Source organism: Diceros bicornis, chromosome X, assembly GCF_020826845.1.
Source record: "Diceros bicornis minor isolate mBicDic1 chromosome X, mDicBic1.mat.cur, whole genome shotgun sequence".
Classification (NCBI taxonomy): domain Eukaryota; kingdom Metazoa; phylum Chordata; class Mammalia; order Perissodactyla; family Rhinocerotidae; genus Diceros; species Diceros bicornis.
The window spans coordinates 108,831,214-108,846,605 of record NC_080781.1 but is presented as its reverse complement, the minus strand read 5'-3'; the positions used below and the strand labels follow the sequence as shown (position 1 = coordinate 108,846,605).

General features: G+C 38.2%; 1 protein-coding gene across 10 annotated transcripts in view; it reads left to right on the top strand.

Annotated features, from left to right (window-relative positions):
* The window catches only part of KLHL13 (kelch like family member 13), a 176,361-nt gene that overhangs the window by 67,771 nt on the left and 93,198 nt on the right, over positions 1-15,392 (top strand). For 9 of the 10 annotated variants that reach the window (XM_058536562.1, XM_058536569.1, XM_058536566.1 and 6 more), the window contains one exon: positions 728-801. The exons of the other annotated variant lie outside the window; for it this stretch is intronic. In XM_058536562.1, coding sequence (XP_058392545.1) covers positions 752-801 — 50 coding nt within the window. In that variant the 5' untranslated portion in view covers positions 728-751. The remainder of the gene's footprint in view (positions 1-727; positions 802-15,392) is intronic. 10 annotated transcript variants of the gene reach the window in all.

Genomic DNA, 15,392 nt, shown 5'->3' with positions numbered 1-15,392 from the left:
CTTTCTAATACATTTTAAATTAATAGAGTACATTAAATATCCTCTACATCTCCAATTCAAAGCATTCACATTACTAAAAACATATATATTAGATAGAGTTCAGTTTACTACAACCTCACCTGTTTTTTTCCCCATAAAAAACAACAACCAAAACAAAAATTCAGTCCAGATCAAGAAAACAATACTCCTACCCCCACTACCTATTTTTATGTCTTTAAGATTTCAAAATACCTTCTAGCCTTAATTTTGAACAACCACTTGTAAAACTGTGGGCCCTGCTTATGGGCTTCTCGAGTCCTCTTGGTAACATGGGATTTAGTACTGTCTCTGTATCTAACTGACAAAAGTTTGCCTCAGCTCTTCGCATCTAACTTCTCTTGTCTAACCCAACTTCACACAAACTCCTCAGGTCTCTTGACTCTCCATTTAATCCAACTTCCTGTATACTTGGTTGTTTTTCCATGGATAATTGTTAGCTAATGATTTCTTATAAAATTTAGTCATTACTATTTAATGATTCAGTATCGAATTTTGTAGATATTTTGACTATTGCAGATTGTTTCTTAATTTTCTTAATTTTCATAAGCTATAATATGGACATTAGGTGCATGGACATACATTTTGACTTTCTATCACAAAATGTATAAAATTTTACAAAGGTAGCATAATTTGAAAATTGTAGTATTGATTTTCATAGTAAACACTGACTTCTTTTCTTCCTGAACAGGTCATTATCCAACTTCAAGAGGTGATGGATCATCTGCATAGAGGGGAATCAGTTGCTGCAATACTCCGTAATCGGTATATTTATGGAAACAGTTTTCCTTATAAGTTACATAATGTCTCTCCTGCCTATTTATATACCTAACATAGTAGATACTCAATAAATATTTGTTGAATACCTGGCATAGACTAAAAGTATTTGCTACAGGAATGAATAAAAGAATGACTGAGTGGCAAAGAAATGGAATGAAGAGCATGTTGGTGACTGGGTGTTCTAAGCTAATGAGAAAAAAATAGAGAATATAATTAGAAATCATACTTGGTATAAATTGTGAGCACCTATTCAGTCAATGGAGCTATTGATTTGAATTTTTAGTTTTAAAGCATATGAATGAATAAATATGGGTATCCATTGCTTAAGAATAGATGTCTCAACAAAGTATTTTTTAAGTAGTATTGCCCGGTGACTGTGTGTACATTTCTGTTATTTAAAAATCCAGTTAAGGGCCGGCCCCATGGCGTAGCAGTTAAGTGCGCACGCTCTGCTGCTGGCAGCCCGGGTTTGGATCCCGGGCGTGCACTGATGCACCACTTGTCAGGCCATGCTGTGGCGGCATCCCATATAAAGTGGAGGAAGATGGGCACGGATGTTAGCCCAGGGCCAGTCTGCCTCAGCAAAAAGAGGAGGATTGGGATGGATGTTAGCTCAGGGCTGATCTTCCTCACACACACACAAAAATAATCCAGTTAAAACTTTTCCAGGGAGTTATGAGAAATTCAGAGCTTCCTCCGTCGATTTAGGATTTTAAATTCATGGTTTAAAGCAACATTGCTTTTGTTTTATAGGTGTGAAAGAGTATCCCTTATTGCCAATAATTTCATTGTACGGTTTGGGTGAAGCATTTGAAATAATATGCAGGAGCTGCATATCACGGCCAGAACATATCTAGATCACGGCCATGACACTTATTAGTGTTGTAGTCTTGGACAGGTTTCTTAATTGCTCTGTGCTTTGACTTACTCATCTATGAAATGGGGATAATAATAGTACGTACATCTCAGAGTTGTTTGAGATTAAATAAGTGTCTGTGGGGTGTGTGTGTGGGTGTGTGTGTAGAAAGAGAGAGCTTGGCAAATAATACATGGTGTATCAGTGCTAGTATTGAAGTGTAAATGTGGGATTTTAACTATTTTGAAAATACAATATTTGTGTTTTTGAAATCTGAGGTAGTTTAAACATAGGTATGTCTTAAAAGAATACGGAAAAAGGGGAAAGGTTGAAGTAGGAAGGGGACATATATAAAGTCGTTTTTTGACAGGTACCATACTAGGAATTTTATGTAACAATCCCTTTAAGGAAATATATGAAGGATGCCTGTTTGTTGGAATGTGTACTATCATCTGGGCAAGGGGCTATAAGGTAGACTTGCTCAGAGACACAGAAAGCAAGAAAATCATAGCAGGAATAATGTATGTCCATGTTGGGTGAAAAGATAGATGAAAAGAGCCATTGGAGGGAATGTTGAATTCCTAATGGTGAATTGAGTATGCAGAGTTCAAGCACTGCTGAATAGGAGGGTCTGTATCACACATTTGGTAGAGGAGATAGTAGGAGGGCAGGATTTCCTAAGGTCAAGTTGATGACTGAAGTGGTTATAGCATACCTGAATTTGTTTGTTCCCATTATTTTTATTGAGATATAATTATATACAGCAAAATACACAAACATTTAAATATACATCTTGATGATATTTTACATGTGCTCCCTCCAGAGAATTCCCTTGTGCCCCTTTCAGTCCATATCCCCTCCACTCCTGCTGAAGGGAAGCACTATTCTGACTTATGCATATCTTGGGTTAGTTTTGCTTGTTCTTGAACTTCATGTAAATGGAGTTAGACACTGTATTCTTTTGTGTATGGCTTCTTTCATTCAAAATAATGTTTTTGAAATCCATTATTGCTGCAAATATCTGTCATTCCTTCTTTTTTTTGCTGTGTAGTATTCCATTGTTTAAATATACCATAATTTGTTTATCCATTTTCTTGTTGATAGTCATTTAAGTTGCATCTATTATTTGGCTATTATGAATAAAGCTGTTATTGGCATTTTTGGGTAAATCTTTTTGTGACCATATATACTTATTTCTTTTGGCTGTATACCTAGAAGTGGAATTGCTGGGTTATAGGAGATACATATATTTAATTTATATAACATTAATAGAAACTATCAAACATGTTTCTAAAGTGGTTGTACCATTTTCTACTCAAACCAGTAATAAGTAGAAATCTTCTTTAACTCTTGGTATTGTTAGTCTCTTTAGTTTTAGCCATTCTCTGGAGCATGTAGTGGTTTCTCATTATGGTTTTCACTTTGCATTTTCCTCATGTGTAATGATGTGAGCACATTTTCGTATGTTTATTAGATATTTGTATATCTTTTAGAAATATCTGTTAAGTCTTTTGCCGATTTTAAAAATTGGGTTGTTGTTTTCTTTTTGAGTTTTAGGAGTTTTTTTTGTGTGTGTGTGTGAGGAAGATCAGCCCTGTGCTAACATCTGCCAATCCTCCTCTTTTTTTGCTGAGGAAGACCGGCCGTGGGCTAACATCCGTGCCCCTCTTCCTCCACTTTATGTGGGACGCCGCCACAGCATGGCTTGCCAAGCACTGCGTCGGTGTGCGCCCAGGATCTGAACCGGCGAACCCCGGGCCGCTGCAGGGGAGTGCATGCACTTAACTGCTTGCGCCACTGGGCTAGCCCTCTTTAGGAGTTTTTAAATCTATTCTGGATATTTTGATGTGTGTAATATGAATATTTTCTTCCAATCTGTGGCTTGCCATCCAACTTTCTTATTTGTGTCTTTTGATGAGCATTTTTTTTTATGAAGTTCAGTTTATCATTTTTTTCTTATATGCTCAGTGCTTTTTGTATCTTGCCGAAGAAATCTTTTCTCTCCCAAATTTCAGGCTTTATTCCTGAAGTTTTATGGTTTTAGCCCTCACATTATAAGTGCACTCTAGACCAGAAACCAAAGAAATGAACTTATGGCCTAGATTTCACATAGGATCTGGATAATTAATAAGGACACTTTATAAAAGAAAATTCTCTTTGTACTTTTAATTCTAACTTAATACCTTTGTAAACAGCAAGGTAACTGAATTTTAACCTGAGTCATGCTTGCTGAGCCATAGAGACCTAGTCTTATGACCCCATTTTATAACACAGTGACTTTTGATTTTCTACTTTTATAATCTTTCTTATTATAAATAAGACCCTTTGAAAGAAACAGATAATTCTGGTACTAAATAAACTGATCCAGAGCATAGAAAATCATGGAAAACTGCCCAGTTCATTTTATGATGCTGCATAATTCAGATATCAAAACCTGAGAAAAATGTTGCTTGTTTGCGTGCACAAATTATGGATCAATTTAAAATTCTAAATAACGTACAAACCAAACACATTTAGGAATAATATGAAAAGAATTAACCCTTTGTGACTAAGAAAGTTTTATCCCAGAGTGTAAATTGCTGAATACTATGATGTATCCTGTCAACAGATCTCATAAGAAAAAAAGGTAAAATAAATGCTGAACGTGTTTGAAAAAATTCAATGCCTATTTTAAGAATAAACAAGTTAGTGATAGAGGGCGGCCCCGTGACCTAGTGGTTAAGTTTGACACACTGTGCTTCTGTGGCCTGGGTTCAGTTCCCGGGCGTGGACCTACACCACTCGTCGGTGGCCATGCTGTGGCAGCAAACCACATGCCAAATAGAGGGAGACTGACACAGATGTTAGCTCAGGGCGAATCTTCCTCAGCAAAAAAAAGAGGAAGATTGGCAACAGATGTTAGTTCAGGGTGAAAAAGTTAGTGATAGAAACTTGCCCTAGTAACAAGAAAAATACTTATTTCTCTTAAACCAACAATCCAGCATCATACTTAATGGTAAAATGTAAGAGTTGTTCCTTATGCAGCAACAAAGCAAAGATGCCCACAATCACCATTATTTAATATATGTCTATACATTCTGGCCAGTGCCAATAAAGAGGTATAGTTAATGTAAAGGAGGAGACAAAAAATGATCAAGTTTTAGAAGATAGGCTCATATACCTACAAAAGCTAAGACTTATAAAACAACTTCTTAGTTGATAGAATTTTAATGAGTTCTAAAAAGTTGTTGGATATAAGATAAAAATTAAAAACCAGTACCTTTTATCTATATCAGGAATAGCCATTTGGAAGATACAATGGAAAACAATCCATTTCCAAAACCCATAAAACATAAATATTTAGTAATAACCCCAACAAAAATGTCCTATATGAAGAAAATTTAAAAATTTAACCTAGAGACAGGAAAGGAAATATTTAAAAAATGGAGAGACATACCACGGTTTTGAATTAAAAGACTAAATTTTGGGAAGAGATAAACCCTTCCCAAATTGTTATATAGATTTTACATGAATTTATTCACTATTTAACATTTTGACAAAGTGATTATTCAATAAGATAAGGAATGTGTGAAAGAATTGTATCCCCATTGCTTAAGACAATGTCTGGCATGTAGTAACTGCTAGTCAAAAAATCTTAATCATTTGTTCTAATTCAACACACATTTATTTTGTAATTGCTACGTGCTAAACATTTTTATGTGCCAAAAAATAATGAAAAGTGATGAATCTTTGTTCTCATTGAGCTTATATTTTTGGTGGTGGTGAGTGTGGGGTCAGATAAAAAACATATATTGGAGAAAATTGCTTTCAAAAACTAATAAAGTAGCTAGAAATATAAAGAATGAAGGGTGGGGGCAGCCATGCAGAAGAGCATTAACCTCTTATTAGTCTTACATGTTTTTAGTCTTGCAATCTACCAGTCATCGTGTATTTTACCCTATTTGAAGTTTTATTCTAGTGATTCATATGTGTGGCTTGCTTTGCTGCAGACAGCATCTGGATCTGAGCATCATCCTCATGCACACAGTATGGTATGTCTGGGAGGACACATTGTGGTTAAGAGTCACCCGTTTGGTGTTGTGGTGGTGGTGTTTTCTGATGGGGTTCCTAGCTCTGATAATGGTTCCTGCAATGATGTGTAAAAGCTGTGACAGTGTTCCAGTTTTCTAAAAGTACTCTTTGATAAATAAGACATGGTATAAAATATTGTCTGGTATTTGCAATACAGGAAAAAGGTTGCTAAACACTGTGTAATCGAATTTTGTTGCTTTAACAAACATTATGCACCGCTTACTGTGCAAGGTGTTAGGGATATAGCAGTGAATGATAGATAATGAATGCATCGTTCCCTGCCAGTTAGGTGGCTATTGTAGTAGTCAAATTAAGTCAAAATATGAAATGAGGAGAGTCTGAACACAGGTGATGGCAGTGGGAATGAAGAAGAGGGGAGGGGATGCAGTTGTGAAATATTTAGGGATAAATTTGACAATATTTGATGTTCAACTAGATTCTTCACACTCTGGTCAAAGTGATCTCTTAAAATTGCTAATCTGATAATGTTGCCTAGATTGCCCTTTCCTGTCTCTGACTATTGAAATCCTACACGTTCTTCAAGACCCAGATCAAATTCCATGCCCTACCTAGCCTTCCCTGATCAATCCAAGCAGATGATCCAAAGGGTCTCTTTTGCCTCTGAACTGTTTTGCTCCTGCAAAGAAGTTTATCAGGTGTGGTTCTACACTGAAGTAATTTGAGCATGTCTTTGCTTACAACATCATTAAGGGAGCTCTTTCAGAGAGTGACTGTTTCTAATGTATGTTCATATCATATCATATATAACGAAGGATTTTGTGCATAGTAGGTATTCACTTAATACTTGTAGAGGTTACAACATTTATCAACAATTATTTGTTGCTGATGATTTTATTTGGTTAGATTGTTTAGGGTAGTTTTGTTTTCCACAGTCAACTCTTACTTATAGTTAAGTAGTTGAATATGAGGTAACAATCATTAAAATTGTAATTCAGACTATTGAAATTTAGTAGAGATTCCAGGAATAAGCTCAGACTTTTTTACTGATGTAATATATAATCACTTCTTAATAGTGTTGGTGTCAGGGGAACACAGGGCTTTGAATCAGGTCGTTTGATATTTAAAAATATTGAGCTTTTACTATTTGTCAAGCACTGTCTTCATCTGTCAAATTTAAGGATTGGAAAACCCCAGCCTTCCTTTTAGTTTTAAAAGCCTGGAATTATATCTTTAAGCTTAAGCATATAGTAGGTGATAAATAAACACATTAACTTCGAGGATGATCAACGATTGAAGATACGTGCTTTTATTACTGTTTTCATAATTTAGCTTTATAAAGTTCAGTGAAGATATTTTTCTATGCTTTTTAAGGATTAAAAACTTGTGATGATCCAGTTTTATCTTTGCGGAAGTAAGCAAGGCAATGATTATAATAGGGTGAAATCTTAGACTAGAAGATGCCTATAAGGATTATAATGCAAGAGAGTAATGCACGAGTTTCTGAGGCTAGTTATATTTTATACAATAGACTTTTATTTTGGTTCAGGAATTCCGTAAGTTTTGGTGACGCATTATTATTGTCATAATATGTTGCAGTAGGTGCATGTGCAGTTTATCAGCATATCTGTTCCTCTCACTGAAGAGTTGCATGTTTTTATACATAATTCTGTATATACTCTACGTTCTTTCTGGGCAGTCTGATCTACAGCCGTTACTTCAATCCCAAAGTACAGTAGTCCTCCCTTGTCTGTAGTTTCAGGTGTCCGTGGTCAACCACGGTCCCAAAATATTAAATGGAATATTCCAGAAATAAACAATTTATAATTTTTAAGTTGTGAGCCCTTCTGAGTAGCGTGATGAAATCTCGCGCCATCCTGTGGTGTCCCACTCCGTCCTACTTGGGACGTGAATCATCCCTTTGTCCAGCATATCCATGCTGTATATCTACCCGCCCATTAGTCACTTAGTAACCATCTAGGTTATCAGATCAACTGTCGTGGTATTACTGTGCCTAATTTATAAATTAAACTTTGTCGTAGGTATGTATGTATAGGAGTAAATATAGTGTATATAGGGTTCGGTAGTATCTCAGGTTTCAGGCATCCACTGGGGGTCTTGGAATGTATCCCCTGCAGATAAGGGGGGACTACTACATATGCTGAAGACCTTAACATTTATATCTTGAGTCTAAATCTTTTTTATGAGTCCCAGATTAAAATGTTTGTTATTCCCTCTCTCCACCAGTTTGTTTTGACTCTACAAGTGATACATATTTACTATAGAACAGTTAAAAAATAGAAAATTATATATAATCAGGGAAAATAATCACCTAAGGTAATCTCTGTTAACTTCTTGATGCATTTTCCCTCTAGTCTTGCAGTGCATTTTCACATGTAACTGAGGTTGTAATTATTGAACTTCATCTGGTTATAGTGTTGCAGTTAAGAGCAGAGGCTTTGAAGTCTGCCAAATACAGGTTCAAATCAAGCTCTGCTACTGACTAGCTGTGTGAACTTTGGAAAGTGTCTTAACCTCTCTGAGTCTGTTTCCTCATGTAAAATAAAATAATATCACTGTATGGAATTGTTCTGAGGATAAAATAAAATATAAGCTAGTCAGGTTCCTGGCACATGGTAAATGCTCAGTAAATGGAAACACTTACTGTTTTATTATACTGTATATCATGTCTGTATCCTGCTGTTTTTCTTAGTTATATCATAGGCATTTTCACGTCAGTAAAAACTTGTACTAGACATAATAGCTGCAGAGTATAAACTCTTCCATGGTACAAATTATTTCTTAATATTAAATATTTAGGTTGAATCCACTTCAACTTAAGTTATAGGATCTTCCATGTCATATTTTCTCCCTTGCTTTAATATTTATCTTTATTTCCTTCTATTTAATGAATTTGTTTTATACAATGTCAGATCCTCTCTTTACTCCTTCTGGTGTACATTTTGGTTGTTAACTCTAGTTTAGTTTCCTTGCAGTGGACCAATATAATTTATAGCTTTCCTCATCTGATCTTGTTATCTTATTTGGCTTCCTCTTCCTGCTTTATTGAGGCTGTGTTTTCTTATTCTCTTGAATGTGCCAAAGGCTTTCAACGTTGTTTTCTGGCTCCTATATGGCAGCATTTGCAGAGTTCTGCTTTTTCTCTGAGTCTTTATGATGACAAATCTTTTCCTTGTTTTTCAATACATTTTCATTGGCCCCATGCTTGTTGTTTTTCTGTTTGTTTATTCTCAAAGGAAGAAAGATTCCCCAAATGGTCTTGTACTGGCCATTCTCTTTGTCTGAAACCTTCTTCCCCATGATCTCTGTGCGGCTGGCTCTTCTTGTTATTCAGGTCTCCATTTAAATGTCCTCTCTTGAGAGGTTTTCTTTGACCACCCAGTCTAAAATGGCCACCTGTTTAGTGTCACACCACCCTAATTTAACTCTCTGCATAAGACTCATTTCTATTACTAGTAGATATTTTCCTTCTTTCACTAAAATACAAGCTCTAGGAGGGCAGGGATCTTGTCTGTCTTGTTGATTGTTTTAATCTTAGCACCCACAACCATGTCTGGTGCGTAAGTGCTCAGTAAATATTTGATGAATGAATGAATTAACCTTTGCCCCTCTCTATGTGCTCTTGGGTACTAATCCAACCTCTTTCTCAGACTTTTACCCAGGAGTCAATACTGATAGAAATAAATGCCTGAAAAAATAAGTAAATGGGGGAGAAGAGACAAATCTTCCTTACAAAATAATTCCAAACTTTGTGTGTATGTGTGTGTGTGTGTGTGTGTGTTTGTATATATATATTTTCCCCTCCAAGAGATAGAACTTCATCTGTCTCCTCCCTTGAGTGTGCACTAAATGATTCGCTTCCAAAGAAAAGAGCATGGAAAGGAAAGAATAGTATCTTTACAGTGAAGAAATCTGGCAAATACTACCTGTGGTAGACAGAATGGCCCCCCAAGGACATGCACATCCTAATCCCCAGAACCAGTGACTGATTCTGTACATGGCAAAAAGGACTTTGCAGATATGATCAAGCTAAGGACCTTGAGATGGGGAAATTACCCTGGAGAGCCCAAGGTAATCACAAGAGTCCTCATAAAAGTGATGCAAGAGGATTCAGAGTCAGAAAAAGATGTGATGATGGAAGAAGGAGTTGGAGCAATGCTCTTGGAAGGTGTAGATGGTGCCGGACCCATAGAATGCTGGTGGCCTCTAGAAGCTGGAAAAGACAAAGAAACCAATTCTCCCTCGAAGACTTGTCAATACCTTGATTCTAGACTTCTGACCTCCAAAACTGTAAGATAGTCAATTTGTGTACTTTAAGGCTACTAAGTTTGTGGTAATTTATCACAGCAAAAATAAGAAATGAATACACCATGTTTCCAGAGCTTGGCACACAGGCTTCCTAATATGTTCCAAGAGTTATCATTTCTGACTTGACACAAACACAAGAGAAGAAGTATTGGCAGTGGCGTTGATCAGAAGTGGGCATACAGTAGAAGGGAACAGCACCTTTCCAGGTATCAGTTTCCGTGTGGGCACTGGTTTTCCTCACTCTTTTTGTCTATATGGTATTTAGTGGGAAGTTGGGGGAGGTAGGATCAGAGGCTACTAACTATTCATTATTTAAAATTGGACATTCATGTATTTATCTTACAGTTTTCCTTTCCCTACTGTATAATGTATGTTCACTGTGGAGTATTTGGAAAAATATGGAAAAGTATAATCCTACTGCTCTGAAAGCACTGTTACTATTTTGAAAGTCATAAATATAAGCGTTTATTCAACATGAACATTCCCTACTATTGTAAACATGATGTGTCCAAACCCGTCTAATCTCAGTCCCCAGCACCTGCCTCCGTATCTGTAGTCTTGGCCTCGTTTAACAATACCACCATTCACTCAGTTGCCTGAGTCAGAAGCTTGGGCATCATCCTAGATTCTTCTTTCTTTCTTATCCCCCATATTCAGTGTCACCAAGTCCTATTTCTCCTTCTTAATTATTTCTCCAATCCGCACCTCTTGCTGCTTTATTCTTATTACCACCATCTTATTTCAGGCCTACATAATTTGTCACCTATATCATTATAATATCCTTCTGAACTGGATTTTGTCCTCTGGTCTTAGCCCTCCTCTGCCTCCTTCTCCCCCTCTAGTCCATTCCTCCTGTTGCAGCCGTAATGATCTTTTTGGAATGTAAATATGTTCATATTATTTCCTTTTTTAGATTTTGTCAGTGGCTTGCAGTGTGGCAAGGCCCTCCATGTGGCTTCTTTCTGCCTCACCAGCCTCATCTCCTGCCTAGAGCAGCCTCCCTCAATGTTGGAAGATGACATGTTCCCTCATATTTCCATCCCTCTTTCTGGTGTGCCTTCTCTCTGATTCTTGGCCTAACCAGCTCGTGTTTATCCTTCAAGACCCAGCACAGGTATTAACTCCTCTACGAAACTTTCACTGACGTGTACGCCCTACCTCTTCCAAGCAGAATTTGGCGTTCCTTAATAGTGGATCCCATGGTGTCGACTTTTATTTCTATGGTGGTAGTGGTGGTGGTTGAAGTCCCAATAGTAGTAATAGTTGTATTGGCAATACAGGCATATCTCAGAGAGATTGCGGGTTCAGTTCCAGACCACTATAATAAAGCGATTATTGCAATAAAGCGAATCACATGAAGTTTTTGGTTTCCCAGTAAAAGTTATGTTTACACTATACTGTAGTCTCTTAGGTGTGCAATAGCATTGTCTAAAAAAAACTATGTGCATACTTTAATTAAAAGTACTTTATTGCTAAAAAAATGCTAACCATCATCTGAGCCTTCAGCAAGATGAAATCTTTTTGCTGGTGGAGGGTCTTGCCTTGATGTTGACGGCTGCTGACTGATCAGGGTGGTGGTTGCTGAAGGTTGGGGTGGCTGTGGCGATTTCTTAAAATAAGGTAACAATGAAGTTTGCCGCATCCGTTGATTCTTCCTTTCACTAAGGATTTCTCTGTAGCATGCGATGCTGGTTGATAGCATTTTACTTAACAATAGAAGTTCTTTCAAAATTGGAGTCAATTATCTCAAGCCCTGCCACTGCTTTATCAGCTAAGTTTATGTAATACTCTAAATCCTTTGTTGTCATTTCAACACTCTTCACAGCATCTTCACCAGGAGTAGATTCCATCTCAAGAAACCACTTTCTTTGCTCATCCATAAGAAGCAACTCCTCACCCGTTCAAGTTTTATCATGAGATCGCAGCAATTCAGTCATGTCTTCAGGCTCCACTTCTAATTCTAGTTGTCTTGCTGTTTCCACCACATCTGTAGTTACTTCCTCCACTGAAGTCTTGAGCCCCTCAAAGTCATCCATGAGAGTTCAAATCGACTTCTTCCAAACTCCTGTTATTGTTGATATTTTGACCTCTTCCCATGAATCACGAATGTTCTTAATGGCTTCTACAACGGTGAATCCTTTCCAGAAGGTTTCCATTTGACTTTGCCCAGATCCATCAGAGGAATCACTATCTATGGCAGCTATATATAGCCTTGCAAAACGTATTTCTTTTTTTTTTTTAAAGCTTCTTTACATGGTTGTATATCCTAGTTGTTAGTTTTAGTTCTCTATGTGAGCTGCTGCCACAGTATGACAACTGACAGATGGGTGGTGTGGTTCCATGACCGGGAAACGAACCCTGGGGGCGATGGTGAGAGCGCCAGATCTTAACCACTAGACCTCCAGGGCTGGCTCCAAAATGTATTTCTTAAATAATAAGACTTGAAAGTAGAAATTACTCCTTGATCCATGGGCTGCAGAATGGATGTTGTGTTAGCAGGCATGAAAACGACATTAATTTTGTTGCACATCTCCGTCAGAGCTCTTGGGTGACCAGGTGCATTGTTAAGGAACAGTAATATATATATGTATATATATATATTTTTTTTGTGTGAGCAAGATTAGCCCTGAGCTAACATCTGTTGCCAATCCTCCTCTTTTTGCTGAGGAAGACTGGCCCTGGGCTAATATCCGTGCCCATCTTCCTCTACTTTATATGGGATGCCGTGACAGCATGGCTTGACTAGCTGTGCATTGGTGCGCACCCGGGATCCGAACCTGCAAACTCCAGGCTGACGAAGTGCAGCAGGCACAGTTAACTGCTGCACCACCAGGCCAGCCCCTGAACAGTAATATTTTTACAGGAGTCTTTCTTTTTGAACAGTAGGTCTCAACAGTGGGCTTAAAATATTTAGTAAGTCATGTTGTAAACAGATGCACTGTCATCCAAGCTTTGTTGTTCCATTTATAGAGCACAGGCAGAGTAGCCTTAACATAATTCTTAGAGGCCCTAGGATTTTTGCAATGGCAACTGAGCATTGCCTTCAACTTAAAGTCACCAGCTGCATTAGCCCCTAACAAGAGTCAGTCTGTCCTTTCAAGCTTTGAAGCCAGGCATTGACTTCTCCTCTGTAGCTGTGAAAGTCCTAGATGGCATCTTCTTCCATTGGAAGGCTATTTTGTCTACATTGCAAATTTCTTGTTTAGTGTAGCCACTTCATTAATTATCTTAGCTAGATCTTCTGGATAACTTGCTGCAGCTTCTACATTAGCACTTGCTGCTTCATCTTGCGCTTTTGTGTTATGGAGATGGCTTCTTTCCTTAAACCTCATGAACCAACCTCTGCTAGCTTCAGACTTTTCTTCTGCAGCTTCCTCACCTCTCTCAGCCTTCACAGAATTGAAGAGAGTTAGGGCCTTGCTCTGGATTAGGCTTTGGCTTAAAGGAATATTGTGGCTGATTTGATCTTCTATCCAGACCACCAAAACTTTCTCCATATCAGCAATAAGGCTGTTTTGCTTTCTTATTATTCGTGTATTCACTGGAGTAGCACTTTTAATTTCCTTCAAGAACTTTCATCTTGCACTCACAACTTGGGAGACTGTTTGGCCCAGGAGATCTAGCTTTCTGCCTGTCTTGGCTTTTGTCATGCCTTCCTCACTAAGCTTCATCATTTCTAGCTTTTGATTTCAAGTGAGAGACGTGCGACTCTTCCTTTCACTCGACCACTTAGAGGCCACTGTAGGGTTATTAATTGGCCTAATTTCCATATTGTTGTGTCTCAGGTGATAGGGTGGCCCAAGGAGAGGGAGAGAGATGGGAACGGCCGGTCGGTGGAGCAGTCAGAACACACACCACATTTATCGATTAAGTTCACTGTCTCTTATGGGCACGGTTGGTGGCACCCCAAATCAGTTACAATAGTAACATCAAAGATCACTGATCACAGATCACCATAACAAAATAATAGTGAAAAAATTTGAAATAGTGAGAGAATTACCAAAATGTGACACACAGACGTGAAGTGAGCAAATGCTTTTGGAAAAATAGTGCCTACAGACTTCTCAATGCAGGGTTGCCAGAAACCTTCAGTTTGTAAAAAACACAGTATCTGCGAAGTGCAATAAAAGGAAGCACAATAAAATGAGGTATGTCTGTAGTCGTTGTAATAGCTAACGCTTAAATAACATTTACTTTGTGCCAGGTTCAAATTATATATATGTATTTATTAATTTATCTTATTCTCATAATACTCCATGAAGTAGGCACTATCATTATTCCCACTTTACAAACGAGGAAATGAGGCACAAAGAGTTTAAGTTGTCCAAGGTCACGCAGCTAATAAGCATGGATGCAGGGTTCAAACCCAGGAAGTTCAGTTCCAGCATCTGAGCATTTAACCATATGACGGTCTGTCTCCTTCCGGTGTTGTGAGCTCCCTGAGGATGGGGATTTTGGCTGTCCTCTGTCACCTGCCTGTGTCCCATTCCATAAAAGGATTTCCGTTAACTGGTTCCTTAATCTCTGACGAACTAATTCTTCTTCTTCTTATTTTTTTTTTTGCTGGGAAGGATTCGCCTTGAGCTAACATCTGTTGCCAATCTTCCTCTCTCTTTTTTTTTTTTCCTCCCCAAAGCCCCAGTACATGGTTGTATATCCTAGTTGTAACTCCTTCTAGTTCTTCTATGTGAGCCACTGCCACAGCATGGCAACTGACAGATGGGTGGTGTAGATCCGTGCCAGGGAAACGAACCCAGGCTGCCAAAGTGGAGCGTGCCAAACTTTAACCACTAGGCCATCAAGGCTGGCTCCAAACTAATTCTTGATAGGTAGTTAATGATTAAACAATTCTTTGATGATCTTTTAGAGAAAGCAGGCAGCAAATAAAAAGGAATGACTCTTTTTTTTTTTTTTTTTTTGTGAGGAGATCAGCCCTGAGCTAACATCTGCCAATCCTCCTCTTTTTTTTGCTGAGGAAGACTAGCCCTGGGCTAACATCCATGCCCATCTTCCTCCACTTTATATGGGACACCGCCACAGCGTGGCTTGCCAAGCAGTGCGTGGATGTGCGCCTGGGATCCGAACCGGTGAACCCCAGTCCGCTGCAGCGGAGCACGTGCACTTAACTGCTTGCGCCACCGGGCCGGCCCCAGGAATGACTCTTAAATTTTGTGTAGGGCTTCTTATCTACTACCCATGGTGTTGACCCTAAGGCCAAACCAAGTCTACTGTGTTTTGGGTGTGCATACATTTTAACTGACAGATTAAGTGCTATAAATGAATTGGGAGCCTGGAAGTTGATAAAAGTAAGTTTTTCTTTAAGAAGTTTTCACTTCTCTCTTTTTCTAATCTTTCATTTTTT